Source organism: Trachinotus anak, unplaced genomic scaffold, assembly GCF_046630095.1.
Source record: "Trachinotus anak isolate AG129_WGS33_773 ecotype Australia unplaced genomic scaffold, CSIRO_AGI_Tana_v1 ptg000005l, whole genome shotgun sequence".
NCBI classification, from domain to species: Eukaryota; Metazoa; Chordata; class Actinopteri; order Carangiformes; family Carangidae; genus Trachinotus; species Trachinotus anak.
The window spans coordinates 19535871-19555938 of record NW_027273856.1 but is presented as its reverse complement, the minus strand read 5'-3'; the positions used below and the strand labels follow the sequence as shown (position 1 = coordinate 19555938).

At 39.9% G+C, this 20068-nt stretch overlaps 1 protein-coding gene across 2 annotated transcripts in view; it reads right to left on the bottom strand.

The window, feature by feature from the left end:
• atad2b (ATPase family AAA domain containing 2B) overlaps window positions 1–20068 on the bottom strand; it is a 70324-nt gene that overhangs the window by 15459 nt on the left and 34797 nt on the right. For both annotated transcript variants that reach the window (XM_071478757.1, XM_071478756.1), the window contains exons 25-26: window positions 6734–7501; window positions 5477–5604 (exon numbers count right to left, since the gene is read on the bottom strand). In XM_071478757.1, the coding sequence (XP_071334858.1) occupies window positions 5477–5604; window positions 6734–7501 (896 nt within the window). The remainder of the gene's footprint in view (window positions 1–5476; window positions 5605–6733; window positions 7502–20068) is intronic.

Genomic DNA, 20068 nt, shown 5'->3' with positions numbered 1-20068 from the left:
TTTGTTAAAATTAGGGCTATGGTTACAATTTCCACCATTCAGTAGGGAAATGCGGAGGTGCCAGTAAATTATCTCTGAAATATCTTCAGGGAGCGAGTCTCTATAAGTGTGTAGTTAAGTGCGCGGTCAAGGTAAGAATAATGAATAATGAGACATGTAAAAGTGATGAAGCAACCTTAACTCGTCTGCTTTCATTTGACAGGAAGAAAAAAAGTTTAAGAGAATGAAGACTCTATTCAAAAAAGAGGAACGTCTAAGAAAAATAAGATGCTTGGTAAGTAGGTTACAGGAAAGAATTTTTAATATTTTATAGATTCAAGACAGCAGAGATTCAATGTCAGCAGGTAATAAAGAAGGAGAAATCTTAGCACTAACTTAACACAAACAAACCCAAACACACTTTCACACAGCCCTGCAACGTTTCCTGATACAGAGATGAAAAATAAAACCAATAAGGTGAAAAATTAATACAGGTAAGTTTAGGAATAGGTCAAGGTCATAAGGAGGATTAGTTATTGGTCTGCTATGATTGAACTAATGGTAAATCTAAAGGGAAATAAAGGTAAATCAATCCAATGTCCTTTACAACCAGTGTGTGTTGTAGAGGGAAGGGTGGTAAACAGTAAAATGAGCTGACAAAGCGCAAAGCATTTCCAACTGTTTGTTATGCATGATGAGAACATGTTTTCAAAATATACAAAAACAGTCTGGAAAACTGGAGATGTCTCAATAAGCTGCTGCTGCTTAAAGCTCTATAGTAGATTTCTGTCATCAAAGGATTTTGAGCAGTCAGGTGATGAGGCTTGTAATTCATTAACATGATCCACCTTTTAAATTCATTATCAACAAAAACAGTTTTAATTAGTAAATGAAAGCAAATGTACCACACTAATATGCCTGAAAGTAATGTTTGTTAGCTGATATTTCCAATTTTTTTTATTTTTTTTTATTTTACCCTGACTTGGATTCTCTCCTTGGCTATTAATTAACAAATGTATTAACATCCACATTTCTATTAGTCCAAATGCTACTGGGTTTTTGCCTCCAATGATGTCAGCAACTATTATACTTGCAAAGGTTAACAAAAGAGAAGCTGAGCATTTAAACATCATTTACATGTACTGCAATCATAAGTACAAAATCCCACACTATCTATATCTATTATTTATATAAGCCAAGGGTTGAGTGGGATGCACGAGGTGCGAGCAATGCAAAAAGGCATAATGAGACAGCCTGAAGGCTTGGCAAAAAAAAACTACTACAGAACATGAAGAAAATAGGAGAAACTGGAATATTTATGTCGTGTGAACTATTGACACTACTGGCCTTTACATGCATGGCCAAGAGGCACAGCTCTGTAAGTGCAATTACATGCAAATAGCAGCACTGTCAAGGCCATCAGAGGGAATGAATGAAAATAAAAGAAGCACTTCAAATGCTATTTTATTGACAATCAAAGGCTGGTCCAGCACCACTATTAAGCTGTTCTGTTTTGAACAGACATGTGGCATGGCTACTTCGCCAGAGGGGCCCCGGCTGTTATTAGTACTAAAAATGAAGGAAGATGACAAACTGAAACGAGGCCATCTCTGTTTACAGGCTTCTCTAAACCAGGAAATCCTGACATGCTGTAATAGCTAAGCATCAAGCCAAAAGACTCCATACTGTGCCAGCAACTAGAAACACTAGCTCTTTCTAGGCAGCTGCTAAAGAAAACAGCAAAGCAAACGATAATCTGTGTGTTCTTGGTAAGATGGAGGAAAAATTTCTCGGCCAGATTGGATTTCTTGTTACTGAATTCTCATTCACCATCGTCAGCAGCACTTGTTTCCGTCCATCTGTGGACAAGTGTCTGATTACTGATGAAAGAAAACAGCTGAGAATAAGAAACATTTTGGTGAGAGAAACAAGCCTCAGGACCCATTTATTCATGCCGAGGAATTCATTTTGATCCAGACAGCATCAAGCATCATTTCAGTGAAACTGGCAATAACTGAACTTGATTTTACTAAGTGAATCAGAGCAAATAACTGTGCCATGGCTCTGAAAGGCGGGATGTGCATACTGAAATAATACCATCTCTGTCCTACAGGCTTCGAGTGTAGGGTCTGTGAACAAACTCATAACACTCTGACAGTATTTAATTCCTGAGAGATTTCAGAGCCTCTTCCATCAAGTTAAAAGTCAGAAATAATGAGCCCTCTACAATCAATGAATACAACTGTAGGAAAAGGCAAGGAACTGTACACCACTCACTGCAGGTCCTAATACACATCAGGCAGCTTGCCAGTCCCAGCTCTGCCAGCAAATATCTGCTTAAATGGTGACTCTCATCCTGCACACCGGAAATTCAATTTGTTCCGTAAGCTGGGGATGAAAAAGCAATTATTCACAGTCCCCTCTTTTCACGATCTGTTTCTTTAAGATATCTCCCTTATTCCCCCTACTAACATATAAACCTCCAGATTAGTGCTGTGTGTGGCTCTTCATAGGGGCAGCCGGCTGAAGCACTAAGATCAGGCCAACTAAAAAGCCTGTCAATCAATTTGAAAGATGGAGTCAGGTTCAGCAAGACAAGATACGCACCTCACCATCCCCATCATCCCCATGGGACATGAGTACAAGCCACTAGATAATGGCTTGATAGCATGTCACTACGTAGAATGGAGGAAAGAAGTAAGCGCATGTCAGAAGAGCACTTCTTTTACACCAATTACACTACACAGAGTGCCCTAAAACCAAGCCCCCCACGCGATCAGTGAGGACGGCTGTCAGGGGAGCCCACTGAGCCGAGGCTCCAATTTACACTTGGGGTATTAGGTGGGACCCTAGCGTGACTGTGCATAGTACGGCGGAGCTGCTTCACATGCTCTCTGTTGCCTGAACACATCCTGGGACAAGTTGGCAGATGTAGTGGGGCAGAGAGAAACTCATGTTTGAGTCATGACCCTATTTCCTTCAAATGTTGCAGGAACAACACCTGTTGATGGAGGGATATGAAAATGACCTGCCACTGTAATTGGCTCCCTCCATGTTCGGATTGCAGGGATACAAAGTGTTGATAGTTGAAAGATGAAAAGGGAAGAGAGAAAGGGGTAAAACCATAGGGCAAATGGAAAGACAGGATAAGCCTCAGAAGTTAGAGTTAGTCATCTGAGAAGGGCAGTGTGACAGCATCAGCCCCAGACAGACCTATAGATCTGAGGGAAGCTTAAGTCTGGTAACCCATGATTGAGTTTCCCCAGCCTCTATACCTTAAATCCCACAAAAAAAACCTTTCAAAGTATCTGCTCCCTTCTACTGCCTCAGTCAAATAATGCTAGACTTCTATTTATCCAGATACTTGCTCTCTGCAGCCTTTTATATGTATGGAAACTATAGAAAGCTTGGAGGACAAAGGGATGGATTAATGCCAAGTGCAGAAGGCTTCTGAGATGAGAACCATATATCTCACAAGCCAGTGCATGTGACAGGGTACACCAGCAGGAAAATGGGAGAACGGGTCCAGCTACCTCTGCTGGCTCACTAAACATAACATGAAGGGACCTGGACCGAGGATCCTCATCAGTGCCATTTTTACACCACAACCTATTAAGTATCTACACAAAATGTGATCTAACAACCCATAGGGAACAATAAGCAATATATTCTCCAATCTCCACTAATCAACAAAATAGAAACGAGCAACAGATGTTTCTTTTACAGAAAGGGGGAGGAAACACTCAAAAAACCCTTCACCCACACTGCCAGCAACATTTAAACAAGCACCCGTATGAACTGAAGAAAAAAATAAACGCATATTGGTAACATCTTTAGATTATAGCGCCGCTTTTCCATAATTATATTCTAATTAGTCAGTTGCAAAACGTGACAGCTCACCACAGCTGGTTCTGCTGCAACAAATTAGTCTGTATTTCAGTGTTTTCTAATCTACTTGTGGGATTTTCTAAATAATTTCTGCTCTGTTTTGATGGCCTTAGTATTTTATATACAAGAAATCAAAGATACATTTGTATTAATATATGGCTACACTAACTTCAGAGTTTTCTGTCTCCCATGATTATTTCTAGCTACATAATTAATTATTCAATGTGTTTAATTATGTTTTGAATGTGCTGCAATGTTCTTGAAGGAAGCACTTCAAATGCTGAAAAAACTGAATTCATAAAGTGATCACAATCATTAAAAATGACCATGGACATTTTGTGTGACCATGTTCCTCTTCCTGTTGCCACATCATCGCTTTGATACAGATCACACTGGCTGTAAAATTTCCAATTCACAGTCACTGCGTAACACCAAATCACCCCAGCTGTTACATCTTTCATGGTCTGAATTAAAATGATGACCATGTAGAATCAGGAAAGATGGTGATGAGGCACACACCAGGGTTTTAAAAAGGTAAAATCTGGGTGGGTTGTAAGAGGTAAGGTAATGTTTTGAAGTGGCTGTGGGGCTTTTCTTAACCACTCATTTGAGCAACAATGCATGGGGTCCCCAGAGGCCAGCGTCTTCAAGCTTTGTAGCAGATTTATAGGTGCGTTTTTTAATTAACAATGCTGAACATGTCAATAACTGCTGCAATAACACAATAAAATAACAACCTACAAGATGCCAAAGAGATAAACAACAATCAGGTTGAAAATCTGTAGGTCTAAAGGAAACACAATTTGACAGAGAATTTGAATATAAATTGCCACCAATCCCACTGTGCACTCAAAGAATAAGAGATACAATTTTAAGATGTAAGGAATGCACTTTAAGCAACAAACTTCCTGTTTAAGTACTACCATATGATAAAGGGTTTACATTGCAGTCTTTTCCATACATTGCTTTATTTGTGGCAGCCCACCACAACATCAACATTGAGTGCAACATACTGGTTTTCTTTCTTTTACTATTTCAAAAGGGTAAAATCTGATTTGACTGTACGGCTGTGTGCAGTGCATTGACTTGCTATGCCCCTCCTTGCCCCACGCTTCAGCCAGCATGCACAACACCCTGAAACTGAAGCGGCCACATGGAGCCATCATTCATTTTACTATTTTACACCTGTGCTTTCTTTAGATTGCATGCTCAGTGAAAACATTCTGAACCATGGCCCAAAACCACAGCGCTAATCAAACTGATTACACTTATCACTTATTCTTATAGGGTGGTGGGGGGGTCTGGAGCCAATCCCAGCTGACATTGGACAAGGGCAGGGTCACCAGTCTATCCCAGCTGACATATAGAGACAAACAACCAGGCACGCTCACATTTACACCTACTGGCACTTTAGAATTGCCAATTAATCTAATGTGCATCTCTCTGGATTGTGGGAGGAAGCCAAACCCACAGTCACTGGAAGAATATGCAAATTCCACAGAGAAAGGCCCCAGGCCCCGGCTTCGAACCTTGAACCTTCTACCTGTTGGGCAACAGTGCCGAGTGACGAATGGACAAAATCTTTTTTTTTTTTTTTTTTTAAACTTACCGAAAGTTGCTGGTGGTCAACCACTACTGGAGGATGTGGAGGGACTGGTTGTGGCTCTTCCTCTGTCCTTTCAGCAGATTCCTTCAACTGCTCTGAAGGGCTCCTCTTGCATTTCCTCACTTTGGAGCCTGTGAAGATATAAATGGATGATTTATGAAGGAAAGTTTAACAATGAGGGATATAAAGAATTAAAGCATTGTGAAAACAATCAAAAACAACTTTGAATGAATGGGAGAGTGAAAGACTCAGACCTCACTTTGTTTTTCTCATTAATAACTGGGAAGCACAAACTTGATAGTTTAAAAGAAAATAAATTCCAACTGCCATGGCTGCAAGATTAATGCAATACTCGGGTAAGAAAATCTATTTGAAGCAACTACCAGCTACTGAGTGCACAATATTTCACATGTGGCCTCTTTCCTGTCCATTTATAACAGTGTTCGAGAAACAGTTTGATGGAAATACAAGGGCTGGCTCAGCTTGTAATGAGAGTGGAGGGGGATCAGCTGAGTTGTCTTTCTGTTCGTATTGTGTTGTGTGACCGTGCCATCCTCTGATGGCTTCTCCATATTCTAGCAGTACCATTACCTCAGCCTTCCAGCTGGCCTCTGTTCATCAGAAGCCAAACCACAGGCTCGTAATTAAACAGAGCAACTTATTGGCTTATCTCTGACTCAAACACTACACCGCAGTCGAAAGGGCATAATGGCTCATGGCAGAGAAACAAAATATATGGCAGAGTCAGAGATAGAGGAAAAGCCAGCCAACATTCTGAATCTTTTATGGTCAAAAAGCACTTGAGGAAACATATCAGAAGGTGAGGAGTTTCTACAAAGGTACACATCCAACTTTCAGGCCCCTGGAGTTTCTGTATTGAAATATATGATCTGCTAAGCCAGGGGATAGCATTTTTATGTTCTGTATAACTTATGTTGCATTATTCATGCCCTCTTCTCTATTTTCTATCTATTTATTATCCATTTTCTAAACCAAGTGTAAATCAGAAGAGCTAGATGATAATCATAATATAACTGCATAACTACTAAGTAAAATGAAGAGACCACAAAAAAAAACTGTGACCTTTCTCTTCTCATTATAAACTTCGTTCAGGTGCAACTCAAACTCACAGAATATATATATATATATATATATATATATATATATATATATATATATATATATATATATATACACTAAACATAGAATGAGAAAAAGCATTGTGTTCCCTTTTAACAATTGTCCAGTCTAGCTTTATACCTTCACTGTCTTGATCTTCCTCAGCACTTTCTATTACTACCCTCCCATCCTGGGGAGGGTGCTCCTGAGTTGGATGGCTCTCATGTGTGTCTTTGTGCTCTTCCTGTTCTGGCTTGTTAGAGCCTTCAGCGTGTTCCGGCTTATCACAGCCTTCAGTCATGTTCTGAGGAGTCCTTTTCTCAGCCTCACTGCTCGTCTTGAGGCTCTGCGAGTCCAGACTGTCCATGGACTCGTTTCCATTCACACACTCCACTTGTGATACTATGAGACCCTCTGTGCGCTTGGTCTGGGCCTCAGCATCTGAGGACTCGGACATTTCAATCAAAGGCTGGAAGTCAGCCTGCTTTGCCTGGCTATCCCCGTCCACCTTGGGATGAGAACTGCCACCAAGGCAGTGTAGCTCATTGTGTTTCTCTGTGTTCTCAGACTCTCCCTGTTTGGCTGTGGACTCCTCCTCCTCCTTAGGTGCTGGTTCTTCTCTGGCTTCACTGGCATCTGGGGGCTTAGCAGGAGCTGCAACAGGAGGCTCATTGGAGCTCTCCTCCTCTGTGGAGGGAGCATGGGGGTGGTGCCCATTGGGCTGAGGACCTGTGGTATCACAAGATGATTCCTCATCCTGCGTCAAACATGAGTCACTGGGCCCTGCAGCCTCCACTTCACCCTCGGGCTCATCTTCCTCCTCTTCTGTTCCTTTCTTGTAGTTCTTCTTCTTACGGATGATGCCCCGCCCCCAAGATGGCCGCCGGCGAATCTTCCGCTTTATATGATCTATGACGGAAAGAGAAAGATCATGAGGAAACCTTATTAATTCAAACATGCTCTAAATATTTACGAATTTTCAGAACAACTGAAAGAAAACTACAAAAATGGCTCCTACTAACAACATTCGAACCATTCTACAACTTCAAAAGTCAACACTGCTTAAATAACAAGTACCATCATCATTTCAAATGCCCAGTTCACTCATTGAGTACATGAGACATGTGGATATCTGTCCAAATATTTCTCACATGTTAAAAAAACTGAAAGAAATCCAAAATGTCCTAAATGCAAATCAAATATATTTTCAAACTATTCCCTCTTTGCAAAGATACTGCACAGTAGAAAAAACAGCTTTCCTCCTTCACATTGCTTGCAAGTTGACTGTATTTGAATGTGGACATTTGGCCTTCCTCTAAGAGTAACAAGCAGTGGGTGACAAAGACAACAAAGAAAGTATGAGAGAGAGAGCCAGACAGAGATGGCAGTCCTGTTATATCATGGATGTTGGACACTAATGACAACAGATGGTGCTCAGGGTTTTAAGAGGAAGTGGAAAACCAAAGCCTCCTCTCTGAGAGTGTAGTAAAAGTGTCAGAGCAAGAACGCAAGAATACTAAATGTAGTGAATCTTCAAGGCATTTGCCTTCATTTACTGGTTTCCCAAAGCAGACACGGAGACTGCTTTCACGCACGCACTGCAATTCTGAACTTTTCTAGACATTACCCAGAGGAGCTGTATGCGAGAATGCAAATGTCCAAATCAGTTGAAATGGACATTAAACGGACTTCACACCGTCAGCTCCCCAGTGTATAGTCTGTGCAATGTCCAACTGAGCTCATGTGTGAATAGAGCCAGTGATTGTCCAGAGAATTCACAGCAAGCGAGTGGGTGTGTTGATGACGTTCTTATCATTTGTCCTGCACACTATACCCCAGCGCCATTCCTCGCCTACACTAAATGGAATATCTCCAGTTGTGTCCTGCATGTGTGAAAGAGCAACTCCAGACAATGTCTGGACCTGAATTTCCAGACATTGTCTGGAGTTCTTATGTGACAATGGCTTGAGATACAGACAAGAGCACCAGTCAGAGAGAAGGGCAGTCATAGAGAGTGTGAAAGGGAAACACATAGGGACCACCACAAGTCAGTTTCCTCGGGGCAAGGGCATTTGAAGCAGACAATGAGTGGCCTTATCATGACCTGTCAGTGAGACACACATCCTAACCTGAAAGGAACACAAGGTCTTCACAACTTAATATCATCTGTTGAGTCCCGTCAGGCAGCTCAACCACTACATAATTCTTGGTAACACCAGGATAAAAATAGTCATTCTTTCATGAAACAGCTATCTCAAAAAGAACAAAGACATAAGTTAAAAGGTACTGTCTGTGTGTGTGTGTGTGTGTGTGTGTGTGTGTGTGTGTGTGTGTGTGTGTAAATGAGCTCAACCATGGATAGAGCCACTAGATCACAGTGGACTTATTAAAATCCATAAAGTCCTAGCCATTATAATTCTGTCAAGGGCCATTGGAATGATCTAAATCTGCCAACGTGGGATCTTCTGCAGAATCAATAACATATGCCAGCTTGGTTCTCAAATGACTAAATGACTAAATGACCAGGACTCCTTTAAGCTATTCAAAAGAGATTATTCTACAGAGTATAACTGAGCAGAGCTTTTTAGCTTAATACTTGAGCATCTCCATTGTGTCAGCACCACATTCTCCACAAAGATATGATGAGACAAACTGATCAGTTATCATTTTCCCTCTTCCTTCAGTGCTTTTATCCAGGGTTCACTTTCCACGCTAAAGATGTGATTATATAAACTGTACATCGGAAATTGAAACCTTATGTTAAGTAGTTGTTCATGATGTGAAGGGAAAAAAGGGAGAAAGACAGTCACACTAGGTGATAGTTATATTTTGTCTCCCAGAAAAAACATGAAAAAAGGGGATTATTATTCAACTGGTGCTCGGTGATGAGCTCAGGACTCTCCTCTTTCAGAACTGTTCTCTAGAGACCTTCTTAATGACCAACCACACATTTACAGTACCGTCAGCCACAACCAGCACACCACACAACCCGGGGGCGAATAAAGTACATTTGGTACCAGCTAATGCTGTAAAATTATTGTTCAAAAAAAGACAGTAATTTACATGCGTTCATGAAGTGGCTGGGTATGTACTATATCTTATCACACACACTTTCAAGGACATTTCAAAGGAGTATGTCCTCCAGTACCATAATTTTGTCTGGACCTCCTCTGTTGCTGCTCTTAACTCTCATTATGTTTCTCCTGTCACTAAGAATTAAACTCTCCCTCTTTCCCTGGATATTTAAACTCACACTGGCATGTGCTGAAGTGCTGCCTTGAAATTTTCACTGCACTCACATTCTATAATAATCCAAGTGTCCAAGTATTGCTCAGGCTATGTATGTCGTCAGGCTTGGGGACTGATGGATCCTTTACATAAAGAGAGCTACTAGCATTCTGTATGTACAAGACAATGACAGCACATCACAGGAAAGGATTACCGTTCCCCCACAAATATTGCACAAATATCTTCACCGTCTGGTATTTAAGACACTTAAAGGTAGGAGAGGAACTGGGCAGTATTCCCTGTAGAGGCACCAACCAGAGCTGGAGGTTTAAAGAGACAATGAGACACATCCCCCTGCCAAGGCCTCCCCACCACTGGCCATCAAGCCCATGGTTTGTAACAGAGCCTCTCTCAAGTGGGTGCAGGGGGTGTTGGCAGAGTTAGTTTTAAGGTGGGATACAGCTTTGGTTTTTGGTTGCTCCTGATCTGATCTGGAAGGAGGAGACAGCCGTAGGGTAAGCTATGGATCAGGCAGACAGCCTCATTCATCTTCAGGCATGACTGGCACATGGGATAGCTGCTGTGCTGAGGGAGAGACCAGAGACGGAGAAAGCAAGAACAGAGAGGACGAAAATCTGCCAGGCGTCTTGGATATAACTGAAGGCATCCTATCAATAATGTTTCTTTGTGTGTGCATGTGTGTGCGTGCGTGCATGTGTCTGAACCTTTTGTCATCTAGTCAGAATGCTCAGTTTTGACCATTTATTTATTTAACCTTCAGAATTTAGATTTAATTTAGAAATGCCACGTCGCAAAGTCCAGCGATTAGTCATAGCTTGGTTCTTGTCAAGTTCAGCACAGAAAATATTACTTTTTGCTCCGAGTTATACAGTTATGCTTTTTTAATATATTATGATGTATCAAACACAGCAAAGTAAAGGCAAACTTTAGCATTATTCTGAAAAGTAGACAATAAAAAAGTAGCGTAGCAGCTACCTTTAAGCTGACCCTACAGATGCCTTTTAACCTTCTCAGGATACATACTTTCCACAGTTTTTGTTTTTGTTTTTTTTTTTACACAAACAAACCAAAACAAACAATCCACAATTTCATGAAAGCTGTCTCGCTAGGGTCAGCTATCACCATCAGAGCTATGAAGCATACTCCTGAGGGATGAAAAGTTTAGACAGAATGGCAGCAAATGACTCGTCATAGTCAGCTATTAAATTATGCATGGAAGTTGTTAGAGCATGAACAGCCAACCACAGAGGGGAGATATGCTGATGGGGGAGGGAAGAAGGAAGGGAAAATAGAACCAGAGCACTTTGTAATAATTAAAAGTGTCTAACCCATACAAGATTCATGTGGTGGCAGAAATATTTCAAGCCGCTATCGCACGTACATCAGAACAGTATATGTGCACAGACAAATACGGCTTTTGAGAGCAAGAGCCCCAGGAGATGAAGTATCCAAAATGCCGTACGAGCAAGTATTAAATAAATAAATCAGTCCACTGACACTGATGGACAATTCGGAAACATCCTGGTAATGCCTTTGGGTGAAATTGTGAATCAGTGGCTCCAATTCACAGATTTCTTTATTTGATAATTCCTAGTAATGAGTCATCAGGTCACATCTCATCAAAAGCCAGTCATACCAAGTGCTGAAGAGAGGACAAAGTAAGGAAAGTAAGCTCTGTAGAACCTGTAGAGTTATAGAGTCATAGATAGCTTCTATACTGAGTCCTTCTACAGGTATACAAGGTCAGACAGATCCACTTGTCAGTATAATCCAGATACATTTCTATTTATAGTTTATAGTAGAGCCATCCAATGAAACTTTGAAGCACCCCATGCCCATAGCATTATGGAATATGGCATAGATTATTTCTTACTTTTATATCTTCCCAAGACACACAAGCAAATAAAGGCAAGTGGATTCATCTCAGTTAGTTTGATATGATAGCTCTGTGGGCTCAATGCCACATTATCATCAATACGATCTCTTACTGTAGACCCCAAAGCTGGTTAAACAAATCTAAGCAATCAATCCAACCTGACACAGTTCTTTGCAGAAATTATGGTAAAAGAAAAACATATTGGACTGATTAACCTTGAAGTTTTACATGGGAGGAACGTTATCTCTTTAAAGGGGAGAGTTAGGCTTTTGGGTTAATACACTTACTCACTTTCTTGCCAAAACATAGACAAAAAGAGTGACACCACTCTTATGTCTGTACACTAAATATGTTGCGACATCTTACAGTTTACCTGTCTCAGCATGAAGAACAACACATTGTTGTTTTACAGGGGGTTATGTGGTGGAACATGTCTTGTTAAGGACCAGTGACTTCTTACAAGGGGGAATTTTGGAAATTATTGATGGGATACCAGTATGTTTCCCTTTAAGGTACAGGCCCAGAGCATACCAGAGCATAGCTCACTTGTAGAGCACATTGCATATCAACTTCTTACCCCCCAATGAAACTTCCCCATACCCCTACCAGACCACACAGAATTACTCAACACTTAACTGAAAAGCAATCATCTCATTGTGATCCACTCACATTTCTATTGGCAAACACACTGTCCAGCTCAGTCGTCCATTTCCTCAGCTGAGTCATTATAAAATGAGCATTTGGCTAAGGCAACAGTGCTACAGCAGGATACTGAGAACTCTTGGACCTAATCTAGAAACAAATTATAAAGAGGAAGTAATAAAGCCTAACGTTTTACTGTCCCATCCTGTATGATGTGATCAAATTTTCCAGATTGTTGTGTGTGAAAACTAATATGTTGACACAAACAATAATTAAATGCAATCAATTGGTGAGTTATTCTCTGCATATCAACACCAGACAAATACATTAAGTGTAAAATGAAACTCTAAAAACAGACCATATGCATGATAACAGTGGCCATCTTAATGATCTCATTGATCTTCAATAACTTGAAAACAAAAAATCCACTTTGGTAGATCAGTGTCATTGGGTCATTAGATATGAGATATTCAGGAGTTTTACAAACTGAGAACATTTCTTTCTCAACAAATTGATATCATGATCATTTTGCAAGTCTATACCACATGGTATTGATTTTAGATTTTTTTTTTTTTGTGAGAGCCTATGTTTCACCTGCAAGTTCCAGCTTAAAATGTGGTTCATTTATGTACAGGTATGAATGTTTTTCAGTGGCACTGGTCTGGAGAGTCAGCAGACTGACAGTCAACATTCACAGACATAGTCCTCTCCTAATCTGTACAGATGCTTTGTTGTCTACTAACCTACTTACTTCATTACTGCTGCGCGTGTGTGTACCATTTAAGTGTGTGTGTGTGTGTGTGTGTGTGTGTGTGTGTGTGTGTGTGTGTGTGTGTGTGTGTGTGTGTGTGTGTGTGTGTGTGTGTAGAGGCGAGGAGTATGTGTTTCCATGGCAATGACCATTTCCTTTGCCTCCAGAGAATGCTTGCTCTCTAATTCTGCTTTCTGAATTCACATTTAGGACACTGGGCCAACACTGGGGTTCACTCTTGCAGGCAAACAAAATGTAAGAATTTTGGACTAAAGGAAAACAAGTGCCAGAGAAAATATTTGAATAGACAATGGAATCGTATGTGTGTATTCACGTGTGTAATTGAATAACCACATGGTATTTGTGTCTGTATTAGTCACAGCAGTATACAGCTGATTTGAGATTCAAACCAGTCCCTGAATGAGGACTTTAGCTCTTAGATTAGACTCAAGGCAGAAATGAAGAAAGACTTAGAACAAGAGTCCAAATAGACTTACAAATTTGAGGAGGAAAAAATGGGGTACGGGACATCATGTGAGATATAAGAGCCTCATTCTGGTAATATATGAATGTGAGTTTGTCTAATCTGTAGTAGCAGACTATTCTGTAATTTACAGTTTTTTAAGATATTCATATTTGAATCAATTGTCTGTTTGACTAATTCTGTAAAGCATGAATACTATATTGTGATGCATTTTCAATGCTCCTTATGTGTGTACAGCAAGCAGTCGTGCTCTAACAGTCTTTAGATTTTTCTAAATGTCGAACATGTCAATTGTGAACCACGTATGCAATTTGTGTTTATTTTTCTGTATTTTGTAACACTGCTATTGTTTTGGATTGCAGTATATTGTTGAAGTGTTGTAATTTTGTCCACTCTTTTAACTGGAGTTGATAACACTCAATTGCTTATCTTTTGCCCCCGAAGTTACAATAACCAACAAACTTTAGGCGTGTTACTGTAAACATAACAGTATGTAAGTGAGAATGGAGCTACTGTAAGCAGAGTGAAAGACACAATCCAGCATCCAACTCTACTTTTTGTCATCCTGGTTCATTGGAATCGACTAGAGTTGGCGCCTCAATCTTGTAACATTAATGAAATATTGATCGGTCTTGTTCTCATCACATGCGACTGACGGGGAGGAGCTTGGAGTTGGGAGCTGTGACACAATCAACACAATGCACATTAACAAGAGGCATACACCTTTACAAAGTTTTACACACATACTGTAAAAAAAATCCAATATAGTGTTTATAAACAACTAAAGCAATACAGTTATTTCTTGCTCAACTTTCTAATTATACATAAAAGCATACTTCTAAACATGTTCTAATAGTTCTTTCACTTGTAACTCTCTGATAAATGTGTATTTAAAGGCATACTGCATTTACAGTTTGTGGCATTATAGGACGGTCACGCACTTGTGTTTACATAACTGTGATAATGCTAACAATAAAGAAAACAAAGAAAATGGTATGATTTGTTCACAATAAAATGTTTTGTCAGGTCAAGATAAACTGTTCAACAGTTCATTATGATTGAATTGACAAAACAGAATACTAATCATACCTTCACTTTTCATAGCTAACAGGCAGATAGATAAGATAGAAGAGACTGCACTTCAGACTGAAAAATACTAAATTTAGTATCTTCAAAACAGAAAAGTTAAAAGTTGGTGTTACTTAAGGACTTTTGTAAATTCATTTTGGGGTCAAACCTTTGGTTTTAGAATATCAAAGCCATCAATATCTATGTGTCTGTATATGCTGACCAGCATCATAAAACAGACATCCAGTGGCATTTATCATTAAATACACTGATTCAACAAAAACAAAAGGGTCTGCACCTGTTTTCATTTAAAAAAAGAGACAGTTTGTGAACAAGGCTCAATGTGCACACATGCACTCACCTCAAAGAGTCCAAATTGTGACACTGCTTTGTGCTGTGCTGCTCTAAGCATAAGCAACATGAGCATATTTATGAAAACTATATTTTCCCAACTGTATCCCTCCCTGGGGATTTCAGCCATTCTCTCTCTATCTGAATTATTCTCTGTGCTGTAATTAACACAACACAAAGGCTGTATATCCCCAGCCATGACTGCTGAACAAATTCTAATTCAACGGCTTCTGATAACTTTAACTAAGTGAGTAATTTAAATTTTGTCTTTAGGAATATGCACATAAAACAGAATAATGTTAATAATGTTTGAAAAAAACTAGTCAAGAGAGGCACCTCTCTAAAGGTTCATATAAATGATGCGAATGTATATAATATTTTTTTACATAGTGTCTTTTGATGTCTATTGACAAAGCAACATCTCAGACCCTCTACTTATGAAATGTATAAGTAAACTTTGAAAACCTATAAAAATTCTAAGCCTCGGTGAAGGTAAAGTGAAGGCTATATACCAGGCTGGCATCAAGCCAAGCTAAATAGTATGCTGCTTTCATTCACTTGATCTCAGTATATCTCTAGGATTAATTTAGCAATTCATCTACAGTTTTCCACCACTGACATTTATCTGGGGCTGCAGCTTGATTATTTTCATTATTGATTAATTGGTTCCATTATTTGTTTGGTTTATAAAACATCAGACAATGGTGTAAATATCTATCACAATTTCCTAAAACCCCAAAATAATAAAATTACTATAACCAAGACAAGCAGCAACACATTTGGGAACCTAAAATATTTTTAATTTAAAACATGACAAAAACCTAAAACAATACTGAAAATATCTGCCAATAAATTTGCTGTCAATCTACTAATTTATTGATCAACTAATTGCTGCAGCTCTAATACTATAAAGATAAAGACATACAGATCTGTGTTTGTTTGCTTAATTTGTTTTTCTTCTCAATATCACTCCACACTGAAAGATAAACCCAGGCAACAGTATGTACCACATTTGCTTTAGGAGTCTGAACTATGGAGTAAGAGTGTACGAAAAGTAAAGGGGTGAAAAGAATAACAAGAGACCACATGGGAAACACTGTTGTCTCTTGGTGCTCTCTGTAGCTCCCAAAGAGAGCTCAAACAAAAGTGAACCAGAGACACTGCCATGGTGAAGCAGGGCCTCAGGGTCTCTGGGTCATGAAAGGAAGACAGCTGTTTGTCACCTGATGTGACACTTTGCGCTGACACTTAATGAAATGTCCAGATCAATAAATGATCCCATCCTTGCTTCCTGAAATGAAGGAGATCAGTCACTTCCCGCAATTGCTGTGTCGCCCTTCCTATTTTCATTATTCACTCCCTTTGTATCACATAAAGGCCTACACAGCCATAGCACCCTGCTTGCTTTTACAATAATCAAGCACCTGATAAGGAACACCATACTTTTACTAGGTAGGGCCTCGTTTGCCTCTATTCTTCATAGCATGGATTCTTCAAGATGTTTGAAACATTCCCTTGACATTCCGCTCCATGTTGACATGATCAGATCATTTCTGCAGATTTGTCAGCTGCACATCCACGCTGCCAACCTCCTGTTCTACAACATGGTGATCCAGATTCAGATCTGGTGACTCAAGACAATGAACTCGTTGTCATGTTCATGAAACCTGTTTGAGGCAACTTTTGTTTCATGACCTGGAGCATTATTATGCTGCAAGTATCCATCAGAAGATGGTGGCCATGATGGGATTCATATTGTGAGCAACATTACTCAGATAGGCTGTGGTATTCAGACCATGACTGATTGGTACTAAGTGTGCCAAGAGAAGACTCTCTACACCATTACACCACCACCACCAGCCTGGACTTTTGACACAAAGCATGTTGGGTGCATGGCTTCATGCTGCCGATGCCAAATTCTGAACCTACCATCTGTGTGCCTCAGCAGAAATCCAGATTCATCAGACCAGGCTACGTTTGTCGAGCCTTCAACTGTCCAGTGCTAGTGAGCCTGTTCCCACTGCAGCCTCAGATTTCTGTTCTTGTCTGACAGGAGTAGAACCCGTTGTGTCCTCCTGCTGTAGTTGCCTATATACGTCAGGGTTCAACGTGTTGTGCTTTCTGAGATGCTTTTCTGCTCACCCCAGTTGTAAACAGTGGTTATCTGAGTTACTGTGGCCTTTCTGTCAGCTCCAACCAGTCTGGCTATTCTCGTCTGACTTCTCTCATCAACAAAGCTTTTCCATCTGCAGAACTGCCGCTTACTGGATGTTTCTTATTTTTCGCACTATTTGGTTTAAATTCTACAGACTGTTGTGTGTGAAAATCCCAGGAGATCAGCAGTTTCAGAAATACTGAAACCAGCCAGTCAGGCACTAAAGATCTAACTGAAGTTCCTGACCTGTAACTGCAGGATTTTATATGTTACACTACAGTACAATACATCTGTTCCTGATAAAGTGCTTGGTGAATGCTTGCTGTGAAAGATTTAAATTCACACGTCCTTATTATATCAGTATGTATGCTGGTGTGAGGTGAAAAACTAAAATGGTGCAGTTACTGTAGTTGGAGATGCAACAACAAATGATGATATCTGTCGGGTCATCAGTGGCCAATGACATCTAACTCGATCTCTTCCAATACATGCTTTCACATAGCATATATGCAGCAGTGTGTACATTCTAAATTCAATAATCTTTTAACTTTAATGGATGGATGGTTTAATGAATCCAGCATAATACGTCTTTTTCAAACGAATAAGTTATCATATAAAAAAATATAGAAACAATAGTTTAGTTTTTAAGTCAGAATTTGGAATATATGTCACAATAGCCATTTCACAGAGCCGCAAGGCTACTCTGAGGTGGCACTCAATGGAGGACCAACTGAAGACATTCAGTCTGAGCATCTGTCTCTTTTTCTGTCCTTCTCCTCTCTGCTGCTCAGTAAATGGCCGGTGGGATGATGGTGCCTGTGGTGCCTTCTTCTCAAAAGACAGATATGCCCTAATGCACCAGCAGCTCCAAGTACTGCTGAAGATGTCAGCCTATGCACACATGTACAGTACATACAAAACAGGGTATGAAAGCCTTCTGGGGGGAAAGGTCTGTCACCCACAGAAAAAAACCGGAGACATAGAGACATGTTGCAAGGCAGAAGTGAGGAGGTGTACAGTTGTGCACTGTTTGACTTATGTGAGCTACCATACCACTTGTGGAAGACAGAATATGGGTAAGTATATTCTGGGTGATAGCTCACCCAGCAAGAGCCTTCTGTGGAAGGCACAATGTTTACTGTACAATTAAACACTAGAGTTAAATATTGTGAACAAATGGGGATTTCACTATAAGATCTTTCTTGAGATCGGTCTGTGCTCAAGCTGGATAAATTCACCATATTGTACACTCTCTCCATCCTTCTTTTGGGTAGAAATTATATTTCATTTAATTTTATCTGCCTCAATGAGCAACCATAATTAGATCCTGTAATGCAGTAACAGCTCCAGTTTTGTTTCCATATAAAAAGAACAGTCTGCCAAAAGGTGCTACCTCAATCACATTTTGGGAAATGTAGGTTTATTGCCAATAGCACTAAGAGCTGAATGTGTGAATAGGAAAAAAATAGAGGTCCAATATGGGATCATATTAGTTAGATTACTCCTGTATATAATGTTACTGCCATGCTTGCTTACACTCTGTAGCCTTGAAACCAGACCAATCATCAAGCTCATGTTTATTCACTCTCACAAATGTGAAATGGTCTGGCAACGCCAGGCTATACACTCTCTGAACGACAAAAGCCATGATCTGCAGGCATATCACATTCACTGTGAAGGATAGCCATTGTACTTTGTCAGAAGTCATACACTTGCTAAATTGATTAGATTAGATACCAATTAGATACCCCGTGAGCCTGCTGAGGGATTCAGGTCGTCACAGCTGCATAATAATAGGACTCGGCAGAAAGGGATATTAAATTAAACACTGTTTACACAGGGATTCTTTGCTCTACATAGACACCTTACTGAATTGGTTTTTTGCTTTCAGGATTCATTGACTTATTATATTGTGGCAAATTAAATTAAAACTGGGTCACTTTCAGTCACATGCATGATGTCATAATGTCACAGCAAATTACTAAAAAGAACAGTGAGTAATTATTTGCTCAAACTAAAAATTTAGCTCCATGTCTTCCATGCTCCAAATTTCCTGATGATCATCTGCTCTTCAGAGGTAATGCTAAAACAAAGTTTGCTTCCTTACATCATTAAGCTTTATCCTCTGGACAGTCTCCTAACCACTAATCTATTTACGTTTTTCAGGATATTTGCTGCTACTGCATTTGTTAACCAAGTTTTCAAAAGTGAAATTTAAGTGCTGAGACAATGGTCTCCTGCTGTGATGAACAGCATCCAGGGATAATGCTGTGTTATGATTGCTGGTCACTGCCACATACGAGAGACTGATTGATGTGCTCACAAATAAGAACTGAAAAGGAGGGCCCATGTTGGATCCTGAATCAGTGTCAAAATTCACTGTATCATTCAGAATAAGGACTACTTTATGCTAAAAAAAGAACTGTTTTCTACAACATGTTGTCATCTATGTCAGAATTCAAACATATTTATAGCTAATCCAAAAGGCCACAGTCAAACGTAGTGTGAAAAGCCAGCCGTTACAGAGAAGAGGGAGATGTGATATAGTTTAAATATGGAGATAAAGGCACACATTTTTAGACAGTCTCTCCTGGAAGGCATTTGATAGTGTTGCTCTCTTCCATGCACACAGAAAGTGCCACAAGTGGCTGTGTAACAAATGAAAAAAAAAAAAAGAGCACTAGAGAGATGTTCAAATCGGGCTTCCTGTTCACGTCTGCACAGCTGACCAGAGATGTACACAGCCCACTCAATACTACATCAGAGAGGTGAAGGGGGACAAGGTTTCTGAAGCTAGTTGACCTTCCAACCAGCAGCTCTGACTGAGTATATTGCTGCCTTAACAGTGTTGAGCATCTGCAGAAATACAGTTTACCCTTACAGAGTGTTGGTTCAGAACA